This window comes from Taeniopygia guttata, chromosome 1A, assembly GCF_048771995.1.
Source record: "Taeniopygia guttata chromosome 1A, bTaeGut7.mat, whole genome shotgun sequence".
Taxonomy (NCBI): Eukaryota; Metazoa; Chordata; class Aves; order Passeriformes; family Estrildidae; genus Taeniopygia; species Taeniopygia guttata.
The window spans coordinates 48,514,163-48,538,735 of NC_133025.1; the positions used below are offsets into that span (position 1 = coordinate 48,514,163).

Here is a 24,573-nt window from a genome sequence, read left to right on the forward strand (position 1 = left end):
TAGATTCAAATATTTCAAAGAGAACTTACTATAAGGAGTTTGCAAATTTTATTATTGTCTTCCTGTTATTCTGACTTAAAAAACAAAACAATGTTTTCTTAAAATCATGTCATAAACTGTCATTTAAAAAAGTAAATTATGTGACTCATGAGCTCATTTGAGAAGCTAGGCATGATTACTTATAAACAAGGATGATATTTTGTCCAGAGAAAGGGCTTTAAAGAGATGAGAGTATTCTGAAATTTTCTCAGTTTTTGAGGTCTGGTGTTGTGGTGTTTTGTTTTTTTTTTTGGGTTTTTTTGGTTTTTTTTTTTTTTTTTTTTTTTTTTTTGTTTTTGTTTTTTTTTCCTAGTATATGACTGCCTTCTGGAGACTCAGTTATGTTTAATTACCAAGTGGTTGTTACTGTCTCATCCAGAACTTAGATGTGAGGAAGATTAAGTCTGTATTGTAGCAAAAGGACCAAGACAGGAAATATATAGCTTTCTCTGATCTGTCCTTCACACACATTCCAGTGAGGCTTGCTGTTTTCTCTTGTGTGAGAGTAAGGGGAATGGTTATTAGAACAAAAACAACCAGTCTGTCTTGGATAGATTTGTGCTACAAGACTTTGTGTCCCAGGAGACCATAAATTTAGCATGCTGTCTGAAAGTTTCTGATAGAGCTATGAGATCCAGAGCATGACAGAAATGACTGGCCTGTTACTGATGGGAGCTACCAAACAACTGAGAAGGAGTAATCTCCTTGAAGTATTTTAAACAAACTTTTAAATAGTAATGGGGGAATAGTTGAGCTGGAAAGAGTAATGCCAAAGGCAGCTTTATTGTAGTGGCTTTAACAAGTTAGCTTTCAAAAAAGTTTTTGAAACAAGACTAACACCCTTCTACAATCACTGGCTCATAATATTGCTCTCCCTTCTATTTTCCTTTCTAGTTTCTCTCTTACTTCAGTTTGCCTTTGAGGTTTCAAGGTTCAGGGCTGCTGGATGAATGTTGGACATACAATTTGATAGCTATTTAAAAAGCATCCCTTTTTCATGAATTTAAACTGCTTGCTAAACAAGTCAGGCCCAGATCTGGGCAGCTGTTTTGTCTGTGTAAGGACTTCTGTTGCTGGTTTTGCTGTTTTGAGTGTTAAGGGCAGTAATGGGGAAAGGAAGCCTGACTCTTTGAAGGGAGAATGCCATTCAGCAGGATTTTCAATGTGCTCTACTTAAAAAGAGAGTGGCTGCTTCACGAAGGAAAGATTATTTCACAATAATCAGTTGCTATTAGTGCTTAGCCAGCTGAATCCTAGCATTGGGAACTTTGCTGCTTCTGTAACATGTGGCTTTCTATAACTCACTTTTATTGGAATACTATCAGCCACTTCTGGAGCTGTAGCTCTGCCCCTGCCACGATCAATACATTGCCACGAAGTATAATGAAGGAATCTGTTGGAATACATCTGGTAGTGCAGTCTTCATCTTTCTTGCTGGTCAAATGAGCAACATCCTGCTTTATGTTTTAAATTTCATCTGCCTCTTTGTGATCACCGACAGGGCACACGTGCATACTTCAGAGAGTTAAGTGATTTTCCTGGAAACTGTAGGAAATATTTCCTTTCCACTTGGGTCATACTGCTTCCTCTTATATTTCCATGTATTACAACAAAAACAAGCATACCTTCTGCTAAAAGTGGATGTTTCCTTTATTTATGATGCATATGAATATTCAGAGTAGGTGGCAAAGTGAGTTACTTGTGTCACTAGTGTCTCTGAATGCTCAGGATACAGTGCACTGCTGCAGTTCCTTTTCATAAATATTGCGTAGCAAGAAGGAACATTTTAGGCCAGCAATTTTTGCCTACTCTGGCCGCAGATGTAGGACTGCAAAGGTGACTTTTGAGTATGAGGGAAACCCAAATGAACTGATTCTTGTCCTTTTACAACACACTACTACTGTACGGAGTGTGAAAACCAGATACATACTACAATATCATCACTTTAAGGGAGTTTCCTGCATTGTTTAAAGCAGCTAAATGTGTTTTTCCTGCCTCCTTTAAAGCTCCAGGTGTGTTTGTGTGTGGGAAGAAAGATATGCTGCTAAAACCTGCCATGCTCTTCCCTTAGCTGTCGGGGAGTTCTTGTATCTTAATGGTAGAGAAGTCCTGAAGTTATTTCATGTTAGAGGGGTCAGAAAATAGGGTTTAAGCAGTTTTGCACACCTAACTACTCATTTTTATGCATACTGTTGTGACAGGACAGGGATGCTGACTTGCTAAAAAGGGATTTAAAATCTAAACATTCATCTGTATCTTAGATGTGCACAGCTCAATATATTTTAGGGCTTGGTGCAAATATATGCAGTTACTTACTTAGATGACCTGAAGAGAAGCGATGATGAGCCTTGCAGAAAGATGGGGAATAAGGGAATGATGCTCTGGGGACAGAAGTGTTTGAATTAGTTTGTTAAGATAATTAAATTATCTGTTGGGCAAATTACTTGAGACTCTTTAGAGACCGAGACTGAATTTCCTTTCTGTTGGGAGCTAGAATCATCTAGAGAGGAAAGACTTAATTCTATTTTTATCTTTTACTCAATAAATCCGTGACTGTAAAATTTCTGTCCACTATGCCAAATAATCTGAAACTGATCATGTGGATGTGGGAAACAAGACTGATTTTTTAACGCCTGGACTAGTTAGATGGAGGGAGTGATCCAGGGTGCATCTGAATGACAGAGGGCAGGTTTTTTGTTTTTAAGAAACAGGCTGGGTAGCTCAGGTTTAGTGATCAACAAGGGGAGTTGATTAGGGGAGTAGTTTAGTTATTGAGAAAGAGGACTGGCAAAGACTGAAGAAAAGTGACTGATCTGTGAGCAGGATGTATATGTCTTTGGCCATGTTGTTTCAAAGCTGAGGATATCTGCATGTTTATGTTAACACTGGGTCTCCTTGTCCTTGGAACGAAATTGCCTCATCAGCAGAGCCCCTTAGGGGATTGCAAGTCTACCCAAGACGTCATCATCCTCTTATAAAAGGGGGAAAACTGCCAGTTCTGGTGTCTCTGACCCCTTCCTCCCCCCTCCCTTCAACTTACAGAGCATCAAGGGGCGGACCTTACTTCTGCAAACTTCACATCTTGCTCTCCCTTGGAGTATTCATTTTTCTCCTAGCAGTAATTTGATCTTGGGCTGTTCCAACTTGCCTGTAGTGAATAAACAGAGGACTGCATATTGAAAGACTTGAGTTTTCTCACTAGGCACAGTTTTCTGATATAAGAATGAGAATGTCTTGCAAGTTTTGAATGAGTTTAAAGTTGAGAGGTCCTCTTGAATTATTTTTTTTCTTTAACATATCTCTGTCTATACAAAGAGGGGTCTTTAAGGGCTTTTAACTGTTGAGAAGAGAATCAACATGACACTGCTGGAACCAGAAATGCAGATGACAACACTCCAATCAGGTACCACTCCAAACATATCCTGTGGTTAATTTTTGCTAGTGAATCATGGTTGCTGAACTATATAGGAAGTGCCAGGAGGCTGTATGACTTCAGATAGACAAATTAGAGAACTGTGGTGATTTCATGTACAGGTTGCAGATGAGTACATTTTGGAATTTAAGTACTGTTCAATTTAGAGCTTCATCAGAGATAAAATTATCTCTCTTTTCTTCCCTTGTTGGTATCCAGTGTTAAATTTACGTGAAGCCTACAAAATTCCAGTGAAAGCTAAGACTTGTTCCAATGACTTGTTCCTCCATTTAGCTTTTGACTGATTTATGTGTTTTTGCTGTTATTTATTTTCTGATTAAACATATTCTTGATACTTTGGAGGGATTTAAAATTGTGTAGTTTGGGCAAAACTTGTATTAGAAACTTTCCAATATTTGTTTTATGTCTTGAAAGTCTTTTCCTTGAGAATGACAGTGGTATTTTGTTGACGTGATTCATTTGTAAGTACTGTGACCTTCTGGTGATTCTGTGCTTACCCCTTAGATATGTACAGGGTTGCATTTCTCACATGTAAGCCATGCTTGAATTAGAATTATATGTTAATAGGAGCATGAGATACTTCTGTAGGGTGTTTTTATCTGAGGCTCTAGGACATGATGTAGTCATGAAAATAAATACATCTATAGATATGTATGGCCTTTGCTCTGTGGATGGGAACAGAGACTTGGTAAAATTTGACCACAAGCTTGTAGTAGCCTAGGAGTTTGGGTTTGTGTCCTTTTAATCTATTGGGCAGCATTGTCTGAAAAGCTGCACATAGGTAATGCCAAAAGATTGAAGACTGACTTGTTCCTGAAAGTCAAATGCTTTTTCATTTTCTTAAGTAATGACTGGGAAAAAGACAAGTAAAACAATTTCTTAGTTTAATTTTTCCCCCAGAATTGGTGCCAAAATTGCTATGTTTTGTTTGGTTATTTTCTTTTTTATTTTCTTTTTTAGTTTTTTTTTCCATAATTGACCATGTTAATTTCCGTTACTCAATTTTGTGTGTTTTTAAAATATATGTGAGGATTTTTATGTCTATAAAGATCCTGTATGACCTTTATTTTATAGCCCTGACATAGTCTTTGTTATTTAGAGAACTAAAGTATGGTTATTTTGTATCTCCTGTTGTAGACAGGAAAGACAGGCCTACATTTTATGTAGTGTTTGTCTCACTTCAGAAGAGGGTTTGTACATAACACATCACTCCTCTGTTGTACTCTTGCAATCTGTGAATTTTGGAGGTAGGGTTTAGACACTAACAAGGTGTATGGTATTGTGGATGCATATGGCAGGATAGTATCTAATCTGGCTTTTTTGGGAAGAAAGCTCTTATGTGAAGGCCTGAAAAATATGTTGACTTTAACATGCTTTGTTTCTAATTAGTTTTAAATTCCCCCCTCCCCCCCCCCCAACAAAGAACAGCTGTGAAATTTTTATTTCAGGGTTCTTGTAACTGAGTTTGTGCATTATATTCTCAGGAAGCTGACATAATAAAGTAACACTTGTTGAAATTAGGAAAACTGCCTTCCTATTAGTATTGCTTTTCCTCAAAACTTTGTGTGGCTGTGTTTCTTGTCTCCTCCAAATTATGGTAACTTCTGAAGCTTTCACTTCAATTCTGAGGGTGAGTGTTTCTCCCACTAAGGAGTATTTGTATGGAGTTTTTGCTTAAGTCCCCATACCTAGTCTTGGATTATGCAGTGGTGTTCTGTAATGTTGAGGCAATTTCCTGGCAAGTGTAGTTTACCTAATGGGGGATACAGGTTTATTGCACCTCTTCCATCAGCAGACACTCTCTTCTTTTCTGGATCAACCACTGCTGGGAAAATCTTAAGCAAGGGCAGGCAAATGTTTATGTAAATAGATTCACAAGATTGGTGGGGAAATGGAATGTGACAACAGGAACATGTGGATTGTAAGTTTTAAAGATCTGTCTTGAATAATGGAAGTGTATTACAAGCTTCTAGATAAGGAAAACACCTACTTGATGATGAGGCCAATTTGTTCAGTTGTAGTATTTAGAGACTTCAGATGGTGGTGGTGGCTGCTCTTGTTTGGCCTAGTGAGGTAGTTGTGTGTCGGGCAAACTGTTTGAGACTTGAGAGGCTGAAATTGGATCTCTGGTCTGTTGAGACCTATCATGAGGAATTGAGGAAAATTACTTAGCTGAGGAAAGACTTCTCAAATCTTCTTGGTCCTGATGTTCGTCTTCAGAAGTCCTACTGGAAAGATGGAAAGAGTTGTCTCAGTCAACTCCTCAAAGTTTCCCAACATCCACTGAAGAAATAGGAGAACCATGGCCTAAGCTGGACAAATAATTTACCCTGAGAGAGTTTACACAGCTTGCACTCCATAGACCAAAAGTTCTTCAAGACTGCAGTTCATGAGGCTGTGCTTATTTACTGCTTGGGTATTAATGGGAGTCTACTCAAGAAGCAGAAGTATCTGAAGCCATTGCTGACCCAGGACACAGTGTCTGTATTCCATGTTGGCAGGCACACGAAAAGCTACTCCTTTGATGCTCAAGATGAGAAAACATTCTTAATGTTTTGGAGAAAGAACTGAGAGGGACATTACAACTTTACTCTTCTGGGAGGAGAATAGCTTAAGCAGAGAGGGTCTGTTTCTTCAGAACAAAGAATAACTGAGGCAAGAACAGTATGAACAGTGAGGTGCATATTGTATTAACCAGAGAAAAATTAAAAACGTCTGTCAAACTGAAAAGGAGGAGCAAACAAACCAATGCAGGTGGTTGGCGACAGTGGAAGAAGGAAAAAGTAAAAGTGAAAATCAAGCTGAAAAGACATTCCAAAAAAGCAAAAATAAGACAAAAACCATAACTGGTCTATTTGACATCTCATTAGACTACTAAACTTATTTAAAGAACTGATATTACTGATCCAATCATTCAAAAAGCAGACATACACAGTGGGGTGAAATTCCGCATTCAGTTTCAAGTGTGTAGTTTTGGAACCAGCCCTGTGCCAGTTTGTGTGTTTTCATTCTGCTGACAGTGAAGCTGATGTGCACATCTGTACCAAGGTCTTAGCGGTGGGTTGTCTCCTTTTAGTGTTTTTTTTTCTCCAAGAGTCGCTTGGTCTTTTTTGCTGCCTTGACTCTTTCAGCATCTGTATAATTTGTATTTATATTTATAGTTATGATTCCAAAAGCTTGCTGTTTCCTTCCCATTATCTACTTCAACCTAATCTCCCTATGTGGTCTCTTTTTTTGTTCACCTGAAACCTTTTGTTATTTGTTTCATTATCTAATTAGCCCATATAGAGATCTTGCAAATTCTTTTGCTGTTGGTCACTTTTCAGTCAGGATATGGACTAAATAGTTTTTGTTGTTACATGGCTTTGTAACAGACTTGCCACTGAAGGAATAAGCAATGAATATTGTATTTTCTTTTCCTTTTTTTTAATGGAGAGGCAAGAGTGCTAGAAGCATACTTTATTTTGGACACAGTCTACAACTTAGTAACACATAAATGTTTTTGAACAGCCATATGAGGGACTCATGCAACTGGGGGAAATCTCAGGAATCTTGGGTGTGCTGCTGTCTTCTATGTGCAAGTTCTGTGTTTAAATAACAAATACAAACTTTCAAATATAACTTCACCTTTTTTTTTTAATTAAAAATAGTTTTTGTCACAAATTCCTTTTTATGGCTTTTAGCAGGTGGCTGGGCAGAAGTGTGTGTGCAGTACACATAGAGGTGCAATCAGCCAGAATTGAGAAACCCTAAATTTCAGGCAGTTTTTTCCCAACGTTTTGCATGGATGGAGAAGAATTATGGCTTCTTAGGGTCATGTGGAGTCTAACAGTGCATTGCCAGAATTAATGGATGTTAGCACTTGGACAAATGGCTACTTCTGTTAATGAATTTTATTTCCTTATGGTTTGTTCTACTTAAAACCTTTGTTTACTGTTCTGGGTAGCTTTGGTTTGTTTCAGTGCACAACAATGTTGTTTGCACTGTCTTGGTATATATTGAACGTTAATAATTGTCCCATTTTGATCTTCTTTCTGTGAGTATACTGAGAAAAATAAGATTGTTCAGTGTAGGGTAGCCTATTGAATAGCATCTTTGGGTTTTGATATGTTTGTTCTGTTGACCTGCTGAAAAAAATCTTAGTCTATTAGATATCAAGACAGGTATGCAAACCCAAAAGTAGGTGGTTCTAAACTGTCAGAAGTTTGGTTTAGATGAAAAAGAGTGTTTTTTCCATGCATATTTAGAGAACAAAAGCAGAGCTGTTGTGAAGTCAGCACTGTTAATGAGCACAGAAATAATTTAGTTCTCTGTAGTGGATAAAACTTGACTTCTGTGGTCTAATTTGCTTTGTATCCAGCTGGTTCTGAAAAAGGAACAATTCTTTCAGCTAAAAATTAGTGTTATTTTGAATCAAATGCAAAACTTCCCGTATTTTCTGGGGAAAAGTTGGATTTTTGAGCTACTTTAGCAGATTAGGGTTATATTAAATTCAATTTAGGAAAAAGCAGTGCTGATCCCTTCATTCTTTCTTTCAAAACACAACTCCCAGATTCTTTCTTCCCTCTTTACAGGATTTAAGTTGAAGTGCTTTAGGGATGTCAGTTGCTAAACTGCTTTTAATGGGAAGGAAGGGGACAGACAGCATATCTGTGTATTCTTAAAAGGGATATGTACCCCTCCTCAGCTCTTTCAGCAATCACAAATGTCAGAGCTGCAGTATGTGGTTGATGTTCTCATTCCTGTTTTAAATAGATTTGAAATTCAGTATTGGCTTTTAGAACCTGAGGAATGACCTTTCCTTGATGCAGTAAAATGCCTTCTAACTTCATCTTGTCTTTTTCAAGCATCAGTTACAAGGATTTTTTTTTCCTTGCTGTTTTCCTCTTCTAATGAGAGCTTTTTGTAGTTGTGAGGTTTTTTGCATTTAGTTTTGTTTTAATAGTAGAACTTTTATTTTTCTTCCCTTTTCTTCCTTCCTCCCTCCCTCCAGCTTGGAATTTCAAGATTGCAATGAGCTCTTGAATCAACACAATTGGGATTTTGGTTTTGGATGGAGGGTGGAGCTGAGGGGAGAACATTCCTGGTTCTGTAGTTTGCATCATCACTACTTTAAAAATAGAACTTTTGATTTCTGTTTGGAATCTATGGCATTTGGAAATGTAACCTTTTGTATCTAGGTAGCAAGTTCCTGGGGAGTGTAAAGAGTTCCCCGGTTGCTGGTACAGCTCCCCGGGTGTGTATATTCTGAGTAGTGATAAAATGACTCTTCACTGGCTTTTAACCAGAATCCTGCATGTGATTCAAAGACTGAACAAAGCTATGTGAGCTCCATCATCATCATGCAGGGGGAATTCTTTCCGAAGCAGCAAATGGGATGTTCCTGAAGTCAGCTTTAAATATGGAAATTTTTGTGCAGGAGCTACAAACTGCACAAAGTTCTGGGTTGGCTGTAATAAGACATGGGGAGAGGAGTGCACAGCTGTAAGCTGCACGTTAGTGAGTTATTCCATTCATGAAAGATCTGAACATAACATTTTGCTACCTTTTATCCCTGTGATTAACTATTGAGAAAGCAAATCACAGTGTGGTTGTGTTAGCCAAACTAGGAGAGAAGGATTGTACTGAAACTAAATATAGAAAGGATGCATTTCTTTTTTCCTTTCTTTTTTTTTGTGTCAAGAATGACAGTCTACAATAAAAAGTACTCAGAATAATTTAGCTGAGCAGTACCTATTTCTACTGATAACCTTAAACTTAAACAAGAAACTCCTAGAACTCTCTTTATCCCTGTAGTAAGTTATTTTGTTGAAGCATTAAATAATCTTTTGAAAATAGTATTTTTTTCCTCCATCTGCTTTGAGAATACTCTGTTTATTCTTTTTATACAGCAAGTGTTACCCTATAGGTTAAGAAAGAGAGAGTAGGAAAACAACCACTCAGGCAGCTTTTTGCTCTGATCCCTTCTGTGAACTAAGGTTAACTTGCAGGGGGCACCGACAGGCTGCACTTGTTCTAAAACAGTAAAGATGTGGTAGACACAAAATGACTGCTTTGTCTCATAACCCTTCTTATGGCTCCAGCTTACTTTAAAATACAGCTTCTGAGAATTAACTTTAGGGGTGTGTGTGTGCATTTTTACCAGTTTCCAGTGTACACAGTAAGATTGTCATCATCATACTGCAATTTTCGGTATCATTCATCAATTGTTATTAAAAACAAAACAAAACTTTTGTTTAAACAAAAGTTTACTTTACATGTAAAGTCATGTCAGGTTTTGTATGTTGTAACTGTAATCAAAACAGAGTCTTCCTTTCTGTGAAATTAATGGGCCCTGTTTAGTTGTTGTCATCATACTCTGTGAGTTACCCACTCAATTACATGATGAATATGAATCAACTTTTCTTTAGGAACATAGTTCAAATGCATTGGGAAAAAAAAGTGAAAAAGGATTAATTAGGTTTTTATTTGGGGTCTTTAGGCACAGATGTATAGGAATTATTATTGATTGTATATATAGGCTCAAACGGATAATTTTTATCTTTTTGGCTCAGGCAGATCATAGTCATCTTCGTGGCCTGCCACTAACTTAGGTTCTGGATTAATATCTGAACGTGTGCTATGCTGATTCTCTCTAAACTGGTATGATGATTACACCACGTTCTTTGCCTAAAGGGATACTCTGCAGACACACATCCGTTCTGTCTCCCAGTTACCTGGTGGCTCCTGGGTAGCCAGTGTTTGCCAGATTTAAGAGATGACTAATGTTTAACAAAGTGCTCAAGTTTCCGTGCCCGTGTGATAGCAGAAATTTGCATTAGTGTTTATAATCAGGATTTTTTGTTTAATAATGGGATCCAAGTGCAGTCTACATTTTGACTGTAGACATTGAAGTACAAATGTTTTATGTCTAAGCATCAATGTGAATCAATCCCTAATGTTATAATGTGTATAGATCAGTGGTAGGGATTATAGGTAACTGTTGAGGGTTTGGAAATGTCTCTTATGTTATTGTTTGATGTTATGTGGAAGCTAAAATAAATACAGTTTTGTATTAACCTGTTTGCTGTCTGCTTTTACCAGACTCAAATGACTCCTACAGCACAAAAAACCCCTCTAGAACAAAACAAAAAAAAGTAACCTGCAGCTTCATGTTGCATCTGGATTCTCCTTACTGTGGAACTGCTGCACCTCAGTTCAGACTTACAGCACCCTCTGCTGTTCTGACCTTAGGGATCTTCCAAAGAGAGACTGGCATTTCTTCCAAATTGTCTTTTTAAATGGAGAAACCTCAGCTGGTTTTCTTGAGGTTCTCTGGTTTTTCATTTGTGGCTAAGGAAACACAAGCCTTGCTTTATGGGGGTGAAATTAGAATTTTTATCTTAATAGAAGAAATGTTGCCCCCCTTTCCCCTTGATTTCTTTGTCAAGGTAATTTTACTATCAAAATCAATATAGAAAACTGGTTCAATTACATTGGCACAGCTCCCTTTTGTGATTAACCTTAGTGTGGTTTAAGAATGCTGTCTAATTTAGCCATAGTTTAGGTAGGTAAGAAGTCATAAAGCAATGGAGCAGGCATTAATCTTCAGGATTGCAGAGCCCCTCTCCTGCTGCTGCAAGTAATTCTGTCATATAGTCCCCTATATAAATTTATTGAGCACTGCTTTAGAAAGTGTTAGATTTGTCACTCATGCTGGACAGCTGTCCTAGAATTTCTCTCTTTGGTTAAAAGTCTTCTAGTTTTCAATATTAAATGTATCAGTGTCTTTCAGTGCCAATAACTCCTCGTAGTTAAACTAATGCAAACCTTAATGCAGGCAAAATATTCTCCCTAGAAGAAGCTTCATCTACTTAGAATATTCTTAAAGTAGGCAAGTGCTAAAATAGTATCTGCTAATGTGACCTGCTTAATGTGTTTTTTTTTTTTTTTTTAAATCTTTTTGTAGTGGTGCTTATTTTAAATCAGATCCTCTATGTAATGTTAATGATGCTTCCTAGGCATTATGCACAGCATTGGATCCCCAACAGGATATGAACCTATTTAATTATCCCATGTGAAAAGTAGGTTAAGAAATGTATTTGCAGTTCTTTGTAGTCTTCCATTTTCTTTGCCCTCATTGTTTTTCCTCAAAAATGAGTGTATCCCAAATAAAGAAGTTGCAGCTTGTAGTGAAGCACAAGCAGGCTTGATCAGTCTGTAATCATAAACCTTGAGGAGATTTTTTTTCCTTTTTTTTAAATTCTTCTGGAGATACTATGATTTAAGCTGTTGTTCCTTGTTTGTGTTTTTCAATATTTGGGATTTGAACTTCGTGTTCACTGATGTCAACTGAAATATGTGCCTTTTAAAAATATATTGAGTGGTTTTGATTTATTAAAGTTACTATGTGACACTGAGGTACCACTGAAGAAAAATTGCACCTCGCAAAACATTTGGTTCAGAAAGTACTTTGAGCTTGACTTACTGTAAAACATTCCCAAAGCTTAGAGCCTTCAATGTTCTCTCACTAAAAACTGAAATAAACAGAAAACTTTTCAGTCTACCTTTGCTGATTTCATGTTACCTCTAAATAAGTAGGAAAAAGATCCAGATTAGTAGACTCCTTTTGGAAAAACCACTATTGTTAATCTTACCTTGAAAACAGGAAGGTTAATGAGATTCTGGAATATGCAGCATATGAAAAGTGGTCTTTAAGGCACAAAAATTTCAGCCCATTTAAAAGTCAAAAGGTCTTTTAAGTTTAAGCTAGAAAGTTACTGGCAACTTTAAATGGACGAGAAAAGAACAACAACTTTAAACAGACTTGCAGAGTCTATTCTCTACAGAATTTTAAGCTTGCTTGTGTGCTTTTAAATTTACTGTGATTTCTTTATAGTGTACAATCTCCATTCTGGGATTTTAAAAAAATTGTTGTTCTTACCATTATTTTTCTTCTTCTCTTTGTACTGGGGTTTTGCATTATGGTGACAAAGTGGCTGCATAAAAGAGACTGCTCCACTCCTCCCAGTTTTCCTTGGAGAGGGGCAGTCACTGTTTGCTGTGGTTGTTGATTTAGTGCCTGGGAAGAATGAGGTTTTTTTGGGCCCCTTCCTCATCTCTCTCTTGCTAAGGGAGCCTGCGTCATTGAGAAATGCTTAACCTTCTGGCCCTGAAGCAGGACTGGAAACTTTGCTGCAAAATCTAGAAGCTAAAACTGGATCTTGCAAATGTTATTTATGTGAGCTACTCTTTCCTTTGATTTAATTGGGACAGGAGATTGCAAAGCTTGATTTAGAATTTTGAGCAGCATCTAATTTGGAGAGTTAGCAGGGGGGAAAATAATTTCTTTAGTTAAAACTGGTGAGTAACTGATTTAGGGGAAGAGGAGAGAAGAACTGGGAGCAGAAAACGGAAAAGTGTGGGAGGACTTAATGGAGAAAAATGTCCTAAGATCATAATTCTGGCATTGTCAAGTACTTGAGTACTTCTTTCTAACTTGTATGAGGAGGCTGGCTGTGCATAGTTTTATTCCTATAACAGAAGTTGGTTGTGGACAGCTAGGGGCCTAAATTGTGGTGGGAACCTAATTTCCACCTAATTTCCAGGGGGTTGATTTAACAGCAGATGCTGCTTCTTGTATATGCCTTATTTTCCCATACTGCCCACTTCTTTCCTTCTTCCTCCTCCCCCATCCTGGACCATGAGGGTTCTTGTAACATTTCTGCAGAATTTACAGATGTCTGGCTGCCCTGCTGCAACTACACTCCATTAACCGAGAGGGAAGAAGAAATTCAGAAATCCCAAACATTTCTGCAGCATAATCATAATAAATCTGACATATCATGAAACTGTTTTGCTTGTGCTAATTAAGTCTCTAGTGTGCTTGTAGTACAAAGAGTAATCCTGATGTACCCACAGAGTGTTGATTTTATTTCACATGCTCTGGCTATCTATGCACAGCACATGCCTGTATGTTTATCGTCAAGATATTCCAAACAGAAATGTGGCAGCTCTGTCTCTTGGGACCCAATATCTTTATGGTAAACTAAAATAAAGAAATTAAATTGGAACAAAAATGAAGAAGCTTGTCTCAAGGGTGAAATAACACAAAACAGTTCAAATTATTTGTCCCAATGATTTGTCGTGACCAGTGGAAGGGAGGGGAAACGGTTGTACTTTCCTTTACTCCTCTTTTGCAGCAGCAATAGCAGCTCAGTGCACCTGCTGCTTAGCTCCAGCTAGCTTGGACAATTGGACTTCGTTATGAGGAGTCTAATTCACTTTTGAAAACAAAGCCATTAAAACCCCTCACTTTTCTGATGGATCAGTGACTCTAATTAACTCACTGAACTTTCTTTTGAAACCTGGAGTCCTCAAAAAGAAGGAATGATGAGAGCATAATGCTAGATTATTTCATCTGGCTTAGGTAATATCACTTAAACTCTGTACTGAACAGGGAAGCTGAGGAAGCAGATAAACAGTTTCAACTCTGAAGTCATAAGTAGGGTGAGAAAACTACTGAACTCTAGGTCATGGAACCTATAAATGGTGGCAGTGGCTGGGTAGTAAGTCCAAGAGACAGAAAAGATTGGCCGCAAACAATAATATACAGTGCATGCTAGACTTAAAACCTTAATAATTAAATTAGAAGTGAGTGATTCTTAGGAGAATATTAAAAATATGAGCATTTCCCCAGTATGAGGTTTGTCATGTCAGAATTTGCTTTGATTTTACTCTGAGGTTGCTACATATCTATGAATGGACAAACAAGTCCTTGGAAGAAGGGTGGTTACACATCTCTCACAGAATGGTTGATTTCGGAATGTTGTCTTCTCCAGCCCCCCTGCTCAAGCAGGTCTCCCTAGAGCCAGCTGCCTAGGACTGTTTTCAGATGAGTTTTGAATGTCTCCATAGATGGAGACTTCACAACCTCTCTGGGCAACCTGTGTCAGTGCTCAGATGCACTCACAATAAAAAAATTCTTTCCTGATATTTGTAGGGAACCTCCTGTGTTCCAGTTTGTGCCCATTGACTGATCCTGTCACTGGACACCATTTGAAAGGAGTCTGGCTCTGTGTTCTTTGTACCATTCCTTCAGGTTTTTAGATGGATAAGATCTCTAGTATGGCCACGGCTCTCCTGTACTGGGGACCTCAGAGCTTGAGCCAGCACTCCAGGGGAGGCCTCATCAGGGCTGAGTGAATAGGATCATCTCCTGTGATCTGCTGGGAACATTCCTCCTAGTGCAGCCAAGGATACCTTCCTTAGCCTTCTTTGTCCATGAGCACATGGCTGTCTTATGTTCAACCTGGTGTCCAGTGGGATCCCCAGGCCCTTTTCTGCCAAACTGCTTTGCAGCCACTTAGCCCCCAGCATGTGCTGCTGCACCCTCCTGGCCCAGCCAGTCACTTTTCAGTCCACCTCAGTCTCCTCATCTGGCCCAGACTCCATCAGCTTCTCTGGGAGGGTCTCACAGGAGGCAGTGTGAAAGCCTCACTGAGTCAGTACAGACAGGCAGACAGTACTCACTGCTCTCCTCTTACACCAGGTCTGTCTCTGCACACTATAGCTGAAACCTAGAGACAGATTTGCTGTCGTGCCCAGGGAAAAATATTTTCTGATAGAAGAGAATTGTGAGATCATAGTCAGTTCTGGCCTTACTGTAGCATAGTTACTAAAAGTAAGCATATGGCAATGTCTGTTCTGTTAAAATTGGTTTTGTTCTAAAGAGTTTGTTCACAAGTGATTTCTGTTAAGCTGCCTGTTAGATGTACTGGCAGCGAGCAGCCAAGTTCTGCCAGATCATAACAACTGGCAGCCGTATAAAAATAATATATTTTTCCTTTGCATGTCTGTCTCTTCAATTTGATCCTCCACCAGTTTGCTTTTATGCTGTCCCACCTTAATGGTCCCTCTCTTCTGTCTGGATTTATAAAATAGATTCAGTAGCCAGGGAAGGGAGGATTCATGGATTTCTAATTCCAGTTCTGACACACAGACTCTGTGTTATATGTAAATCTCTCTACTTATTTTAACCTAGTTTATCCAACCAAAAATGTTTTTTTTTTAATAGGTTTGAATTGATCAGAATCCATAAATGTGAGGTTCTGACCGATAAGTTCTTGTAACTTATACCAAAGCAAGAAAGAAATATCTTAAAGGGATATGAGGCAGCTAATGGAAAATTATGACTAAAGAGACTTCTTTGTATATTGTTTCAGGTGAACTTACAGATTTAGGAGGAGGCAAGCAGAACAGAAAGCTGATGTCTGAATCAAAACATGTTCCAAGCACACTTTTCTTTACAGTTTAGGCTACGTGCCTTCCAATGCTTTTAGGCCAGTTGGTGATTAAAACTCCTAAGATTTGGCAGGTTTGCTGGGGAGAGGATATAACCTAACAGCTACTTGCCTTTTTTCTTTGCTTTCATGACTGACAGTATCAGAAATCTTGAACATGAGAATAAAATCTGTGTTAAAAGTAATCATGCTCCTTGGAAAGGAGGCCTGTATATTTTCCCCCCTCCCTTTAGATAAAGGAAAGTAAAGCTGTGGTTTGGTTGATGCAGAACAGGATTCACTTAAAAATGTGGAGGGGGGATGAATCCATTCAAGACTCTGGAAGTTCTTTCCAGGATCAGTGTGTCCATATCATGAGTTAAACTATATCATGGCTGTGTGCCTTGACATTGTCTCAGACTCATTTTATGTTATAGCTATAGATTAAAATTCAAACACATTATACATTTTTATATTGGAAACAAATTCAGTTGTTGATGCCACCATGAGAGCTCGAGATTGACATTGATATATCCAGGGAATTGCTGAATTTCAACACTAAAGGAGGAGTTTGAGCATTTGATGTTGGAGGTGATTTATAGATTTTTTGGCAATGCAAGAACTATACATTATAGATTATACTGTGCATTATAAAGAGAAACTTATTTCCTATCTCAAATAATCCTGACAATAGCAATTTTCTACTGTGAGGTGAGATGAGCATCCATGACAAGGGAAAAGGAGGCCACTGCTTTTACTGGCAGCTGACCACTGAATTGATAGAGGTGTCATAAAACTTGGTCTCCTACTTTACCTCAACCAAGCCTCTACTACTACTTGATTGTGACAAAGGACTTGAACCACTTTTAGAGAAAAAGTTAACAGTTGAAAACACCCCACATCTAAAATGATTAGGGTTGGCTACTAACTTATTAAATGAATGGGATGGTTTATGGTCTTTTTAGAATTATATCTCCATTAGTGCAGTTTTTTCAAGTTGTAAAGAAAACTTCTGCAACCATAAGGGAAAGATAACCTTTAATAACAATCTAGATTCTGAGATTGCAATTCTGTATCAGATTAACCAAGAATATTGGTCACATTAAGCCTCAAAGTATTGTTGCTGCCCATGTAACCAATGTGTTTGGAGAAGGAAGTAGCTTTCTGGGCAAAAGTCAGTCCTGTAATGAAGGTTTACCTAGTGGAAATTCTGCTAGTATAAGCTGAGAAGTAAATTAAGGGTTTGCTAATCCTTCCACAAGCAGTGTGCGAACACAGAGTACAGCCTGGCTGTTTCCTCTCTTGTTTAGGTACTTTAAAAATAGACTGCATTTTCCAAGTGTTTGCAGGTAACCCTCTTGTGCAATAAGTAGGAGGGTTTCATAGAGAAGAAACCTTTTCTTGCTGGACGTTTAAAGGATGTGGGAGGGAGAAGTGCAGAATAGCTTTTGCTCAACAACCACAGGAATTAGTGACATAACTTCTCAAACTCTTAGACATGCCTTAACATGAGGGGAAGGGTATCTTCCTCCTGTCCTTTCCCAGTTACTCCCTCCTAAAACCAATTTGCTGTTTTAAGACAAATTCAAATGGCTTCCTTTTCCACTCTATCCTGCTCACTAACCCACTTGGTCTGGCAGCCAGAACTTCCTCTGTTTTTCTGCTCTTTAGAGCAAAACCAAATGTTTTGGACTTTGCTGTTTTCACTTGTTCATAGTGGTTTAAATTGAAGTCTGGAATATCTGTAAGAGGAAATGTTTTGAAATGTTTTGAAAAGTCTTGTGCTCAGTGTTCTCCACTGGTCACAGTGTATACTCACATGTCACTGCCGTTCACTTAAGAGTTGGACTCGATGCTCCTTGTGGGTCCCTTCCAACTGAGTATTCTCTGTCATTCTGTGTGTGTGATTTCTGCAACCTCTGAGTGTTCCTGCTTGTGGGCCGTGGTGGGGGTAGGCAAATGCACATCTGTGCCTGTGTGAGCACATCTGCCCACCCCTGGAGAAGTTGAAGTTACTTGGCGAGCATGTGGGTGAATTACCAGATTAACTGTAGGCAGGAAGGCTGCTAAGAACAATTTTTTACTTGCACCTTGAGTGACTGTCTCTGGCTTGAAACATCTGATTCTTTTATAACAAGTAAACTATTGCTCTTAGGTCGGAGCAAGGAACTGTTACTTCTTTTGGTCTGAGTAATTATTTTAGAGGAAGATGGGTAATAGCTGAACTAAAAGAATATGTGGAATTCTGTTGTGATTCCAGCTGGAGCAGCTCTCAGTTAAGGCCCTGCACTAGAGATACGCATCCCAATTTGAGATGTGGTTCTTGATATGTGAGCTCTCACTGTGAAGCCCGTTGGCTTAGCCAAGGTAATTTGAGCTAATCTTTCTAACTTTGCACTGGAACAGAGTGAGAGCATTCATACAACCAGTTCTGGGGGTTCACAATGGGGTGGTAACTTGAAGAAGGGCTAGTAACTTTGAACTAAAGAGGTATGCAACAGTGTTTGCATCTAACCAGAATTTATCAACCAAAATGGTAAAAATAACAAATAAGTTGTGCTTGGTATGTGTTTTTAATTTACTTGCTTGTTTTTGTTGGGATTATATGCACAGTGGGCTGTAGTTGTTTTGGAACTGGTTGTAACACTTCTTTCTCTTAATCCCTCTGCTTTTGTTCTACCCTCTACTGTGAAGTTTTCTGTTATGGACAGAGTCCTTCCACCCACAATTTCTTCTTCTCTGGGCTCAAAATCTCTCCTTGGGCAACACCTTTTTGTAGTCAAGGAGTGTATATGCAGCTTTTTAGAGCACAGAACTGACAGAACTGCTGTCAGTGGTTTTCTGAAGAAAATCCAACTAAATTAACCAACTTGTCTTTAAAAGTCGCGCCATTTTCTTTGGCCTCATAGGTGACACCTTCTTAGATGTTACCCTCACATACAGTAGTATCAGGAGCATGTCCTGCATAATGCTTTTGTTTGCACATGATCTAGAGTATTATAGACTTCTGGACCATTTCTTTCTCTCTATCACACCCAGCTTGCTCAGTGCAGTGGGTCCTGGAGGGAGGAAGGAAGGAGGAGAGGCAGGGTCCATAAGTGAACCAACATATTTGCTTCCCTTCCTCTCTCTTTTCCCTCTTTTCAGCCCTTGTAGCAGCATTTGTGGAGTCTCTCTGCAGTACTAACATCAGGAGGGGAGAGGTGGGAAAATAAAAAAATTTGGCTTTATTGTGGCGCACTTTGCTCCTCAGGTCTGCAGAGCCTGGGAGAGAGGCAGGGCTGAGTTACTCATTGTTAGCAAAGGGGGATGGGATTGCTGCTGCCTTTCCACACCTCACTTACCATGTTGACTTGCCTTGCTGGTTGGAAACTGCTTATCTATGGAGTTAATCAAATGCAGATCAGAGTTGCATTCCTTGGGCTCAACTGATTCTTCTTGGTCCTGTGTATTGCAGATAGGGATTGAGGATTTAATGTGCTTTGTGTTTTCAGGGAAAGGCAAACTGACATCTTGGCTGAATCCCAAGGAATGGAGTGGGTGGCAGAGTTTATATATGGGCTGGGGGTTGATTTGGCTCTAGCTGCTGTGCAAAGTTCACTTTGACAGCTGAAAGATGCAGAGAGAAGCACTTTCAGAATTAGAGACAGTGAGGTAATGAGAAAGTGACATAGGAAAGGAAGTGGAGGGGGGGAGGTGGGGGGAAGGGAGGGCTCAAAACTCGCCTTGACATCATCTGATAGGTTTTCCACCCTGTGCAGCAACTATTTTTATGCTTTCAACTCACAGTAATTACAGCTCAATGACAGCCAACTTGCCAAAAGCAGGGGTGGTGGTATATCCCAGAGTGGGTTGGAGGACTGAAGAGCTGCTCAAAAGCTACAACAAAAGTCCAGGTTCCCAGGCATGATTCTGGCTGCTGTGACCTATTTTCACATCTGCATGGTGGTTTAGCTCTGGCTACCTGTCATGTCTAGGAGTTTTCTGAATGCTGAATGGCAGCACTGGCTGTCACCAGCTGATTGAAAATATAAGAGGATGTAAATATCAGGCTCTTCCTGAGAACTGGAGAAGCAAAAATGCATGGTGCTCCCAGCCTCACTTTTCTTCCTCTTCCTAAAGGCCATTGTTGGTGGGAGGCATTGTTGGTGGATCCTGGGAATATCCACAGTGAACTCACATTACGTAGATGTGATCTCTAGCTGAAAAGTAAGCAACACAAGTGTCACTGTGCAGTCTTTTGAAGTACATAATTATTTTGAAGTATAAAATGAATTCAGTTGTAAGACATTAGGGCTTCACAGTGATGTAGTGCAGCATTCTATTATTTTCCCAGCTTTTGTGTAATTGCTAGACATCTCAGACAACTCTACAAATGTAGTGGTCTCGTACTTCTTTCTTAGGATTTATCTGGCTTAGACCTTGGCTGAGATCTCTCTCATGTTGCCTGAGTAAGTTTTTAGCAGTACATTGTTTATACTTAATCACTAAATTATGTGCATGCAGATCATTGCAGGTGTTGTGTCCTGTGAGAACATTGTTACTGGGGGAAAGAGAACCTGCATTGAACTGCAGAGATGAACGGAGGTGAAAAGAGGAGAAAAATGCACATTTGAAGGTGGTGGCGGAGATTATGAACACATTTTCTATCCGCTTGATAATTTGAATTAAAAAATGCAGTATTTTTGGGGGGATAGAAACTAATGATGGGGTTTTGTGTTACAGGTGAGTTCATCCAAGGTCTACCCTCTGTTAAAATTGGTGTGGTCCCTCTCTCCCTTCCCTTGGCTTTTAAAGATAGAAAGATACAAGAAATTAATTCATTAAAATTTGTATGTATTTGAGGTACCACTACCTACTCACTATTTTGAGTGGTACCTCAAATGCAAGTGCTCCATTCCATGCCCTCCAGGCCTCAGAAGGAGTAGCAGTAGCTGTGTAAGCCTGTGTGCTCCTGATGCACCATTTTGGGGAAGAATACATCCCCACATTCTGCATCTTATTTCACACTTGAAAGTCAGAGGATGTACAGCTCTATTCGTGTCTCATGCATAGATTATGAAAACTGGGCCTGATGTTTTTCAGATGAGAAATCTATGGCAAATACTTAGGTGCCCTTGGTAAAGGTGATTGTTTTGCCAACAGTACTTCTGCCAATTCTAGGGTAACAGTTGTGCAAGACACTGAATGTTGAGTGTGCATTAGTGGGGTTGATCCTACTTTTCTGGAGTAGTTAAGCAACTGAAACTGTTGTTGAAATCCCACCTCTGCTGTAAAATGGGTTTTTCAATCTACCCTACTGATTTCCAGAGTAACTGTCAAAGTTACTTCTTACAGTGCATTGATATTTCTGTCCATGTGACTGCTGATCAGACTTTCGGATCTCTTACCAGTACATCAGGATCCAGTAAAGAAAATTAAACTTTTAAAACCTTTTTTTATGTTTATAAACCAGTAAAAATGGTATCAATGTCTCATATAACACAGGTTGCTCTTGGCTTTACTTATCTCTTAGATTCCACGTTTTGCAAGGAGAAAACCCAGAAGTGCTTGCTTGTGTGTTGAAGGTATCCTCCAAACTAGGCCCTTTGGAGTTTATCTTCTTACAGCATGGGGAACATTATCCATGTTCTCTTTGGAGTGCTGTGGCCCAGATAATTTGGATAATTACTTCTTCTTTTAGAACACTAAATAATGGTGTGGGAGAAATTTGATACTGTGAGACAAAATTTTAGAATATCTTCCTCAGCAAATAAAAGATTTACCTAACTACCATTGAGCCAGTCAAGTGTTCTTCTATCCAAGCTGTTTTCTGCATAAGAAAAAAGAAAGGTGTGTCTGTGTACATGTCTGCAGATCTGCAGTAATACATTGAAAGGATCAGATCTTCATCAGTTCTTAAAGTTCTCTTCATCAGAACTTGGACAATGTCTTAGTGCTGTTTTGGCCATACCTGGGTATTGGCAGGTTTGCTGGATGAGCAGCCAGCTCATGTTTCTCAGGTTTTGTATGCTGTAGTGACCTGCTAACTCAGAGGCCCTGGTTGGCAAAATTATAGTAGGTCCTGACCTCTGTAGCTGAATCTTGTAATTTTTACCATCTAGATGGTATATTCTTGCCAGGAAAAGTAGAACTAGGTCTGGCACTGAGTAATTGTTCTTTAGTTATTGCAATTATTGGACCTCCCTGCTCAGAGTATCAGGCCTGACTCAATGTGTTTTGTGTTGCTGCTGAAAGGGTAGATCTGTACAATGTGTTTCTTTATCTTCTCCTTCATCCAGTCTTTAGAACTCTTGTTGTGTGCTGGGTCTCTTTCCCAAGGCAGCTCTCCACAGTGCTGTGACTGCTAATGCTCATACAAAAACAGACTCTTCTATTTATGCAGTAATTTGACCTTGCTGGCTGAAGTTCACTGGGAGACTGAACCTTCACCTGACTTTTACAAATCCTAAAATTAAGATGAAAATTTTTGTTGAGTATATGGTGGTAATTCAGGAGTATTGCAATTACAGAGCTTTATATTATCACCAAAGGTAATTTTTTTTACTCACAGGAAGACTGGGGTTTGTATTCTTTCCTGGATGAAGGTTAACATTTCAAAGTAAGAAAAGCACTGTTGAAAGTACTCAGAAATGTCACTGATGCCATCTAGCTTTTGGTTGAACACTACTTTTCTTAGATATTAGTTTCATTATTAGAGAAATTTTTTCCCTGATTGTAATTCCAGCCTTGCTTTATAAAATGGCTTGAATGCCTGTAAAACTGTTTGGAAATTAGAAAATTTTGTCTTGATGGGGATGGGAACAGAATATGAATTGGAAACTGTTCCTGTAGTGTTTAGAGTATTCATCTTTTAATTTTGCAATGTCCATGTGGTTATCTTTGTTTCAGGTCTGTAGGATGACACTGATTACTATCGATCTCTTTTTTTTTTTTTTTTTTTAACTCCATACTTCATAGCACATCTTATGATTAATGTTTAGCAAAATTAAAAACCGACAAAGCTACCAGCTGTATTGGTGAGAGTACCTCCTAGTTGTTGTTGAGATGGAACATGTCTTTCCCTGGTGACTTCCAATTCCAGTACCATGCTGGGCAGTGTGTATAAGCAAAATTTGTCAGCCATGTGGCGTCTGTTCATGATACACATGAAATAAGCTTAAGATGAGGTGGATGCCCCCATACAAAACCAGATTCTGAAGTTCTAGTGCCTGCAGTAGAGGTTTATTGACTTGGGGCTGCAGATTATCTTAAGGTAGGTGTTTCTGCTAGGTTGGGAGAATGGATTTAAGGGAAGAAGGGGTGAGAATATCTGCTTGCACAGAAGTAGCCTGCTCTTATCTGTGTGTGGTCTCAGGGCAAATGCATATGAAGACTATTTCTCGGATTATCAGTTTAGCTTTCTCCACAGCAAGTACTCTTGTTTCTAAGGGTTTAAGCTAGAAGGGAGAAAAAGCATTTAGTTTCTTCCCTCAGAGCAGGGATATTCTCCTAGCTGTGTGCACAGCATGCTTACAGTCTGGAGATGCAGGGGGAGAGAGGGTTCTGCTCAATCACATGATCTTGCCTGTCTGGCAGGTGTCTGCAGTGTGAGTAGAGGAACCAACTGTTCACTATTTTGGGTGAATGAGGTTGGCTGTTACTGCAAGTGGCCCCACAAAGAAGTCCACGCATCTGTTGATAAGCAGTGCTCTGCATACTGGTGCCCAAATGCTTATAGCTGCTTGCTGAAACAGTGAAGTTTCTGTTTGAGCTTTGAGATCATAGGAAGAAAAATTTTGCCAAGAGCCTTGTTGGTTTTAATCTTTCGATGTTGGCTGTCAGGATTTGTCTGTGCCTACAGAACCTCTCTGTTCTGATGCAAGCACAGCCTTGGAATCTAGCAGTAAATTAATTTTTTTTCTGCTCTACCGCTTGGTGCAGTGACCGAAACCTGGTAGAGAGGGATTGCAGTTGGGTCTCTTGTGAGGATTAAGCACCCCTTCCACTTGCCTGGACGCCTCCTGTGTTACAGAATCCGCCTTCAGGTCCAGGGATTTCCTCTAATATGTTGGATAAAGCCAAGACACTGCAGCCTGCCTATGTCGGGATTGTGCCGCTCGCAGAGACTGTGTCAAAGCAAGGGAAGAGCTGTTCAAGCACATATCAAGATTCGTACCACAGCTTACGAGAAGGTCAGCAGGCTCTGCTCTCTTTGTTGTAGGCACTGTATAATTCATTTGTGGGGGTTTTATTTTGGGGTTTTTTTTGTGTTGTTTTGGTTTTTTTCCCCTCTTGCATATTGAATCTGCCTGTTTTTGCTTTCTGGGCAATAGTCCAAATTTTGGGTTTCCCACTGACTCCTGTGACCTCTTGTCCATGAGGGCATTCAAGCACATCACTCGACAAGCCTGGAGCTCTGTATGAAGTGACTTGCAGTGCTGGGATCTTGAGACAATTACATTTAGAAGTTTTGGTTTCAAACTTAAAATTTCTTCTCCCCTACATCTGTAGGCCTCTTGTGAGCAACATTTTAAGGCTATTTCATTGAAGGTGTAAAGGATTGTTCTGGAGTGGCAACTGTGCCTTGAAGAAGATAAGAGTACCATGTTTTAAGTGTCCCTATGTTCTTGTTTTAAGACTGTGCAAGGAGTGTTGTGGATGTATCTAAATGTGATCTTCTTTTAGTTGATGGTATTCTGCAAATATGTGTGATTTTTTAACGAGGATTTAACAATTCTGAAAGATTATGTAGACAGAGAGAGGTCAGATTCCAGCGAGTCTAAAAGGAAAGAAGAGGATCTGGAGGGATTGAAAAAGATTGAGAAGATGAAAACAGGCAGTGATCCATTCATAGTGCAC

General features: G+C 39.2%; 1 protein-coding gene across 3 annotated transcripts in view; it reads left to right on the forward strand.

The window, feature by feature from the left end:
- The window catches only part of MRTFA (myocardin related transcription factor A), a 95,084-nt gene that overhangs the window by 22,897 nt on the left and 47,614 nt on the right, over positions 1-24,573 (forward strand). For 2 of the 3 annotated variants that reach the window (XM_072923386.1, XM_072923387.1), the window contains exon 4: positions 23,747-23,906. The exons of the other annotated variant lie outside the window; for it this stretch is intronic. In XM_072923386.1, coding sequence (XP_072779487.1) covers positions 23,747-23,906 — 160 coding nt within the window. The remainder of the gene's footprint in view (positions 1-23,746; positions 23,907-24,573) is intronic. 3 annotated transcript variants of the gene reach the window in all.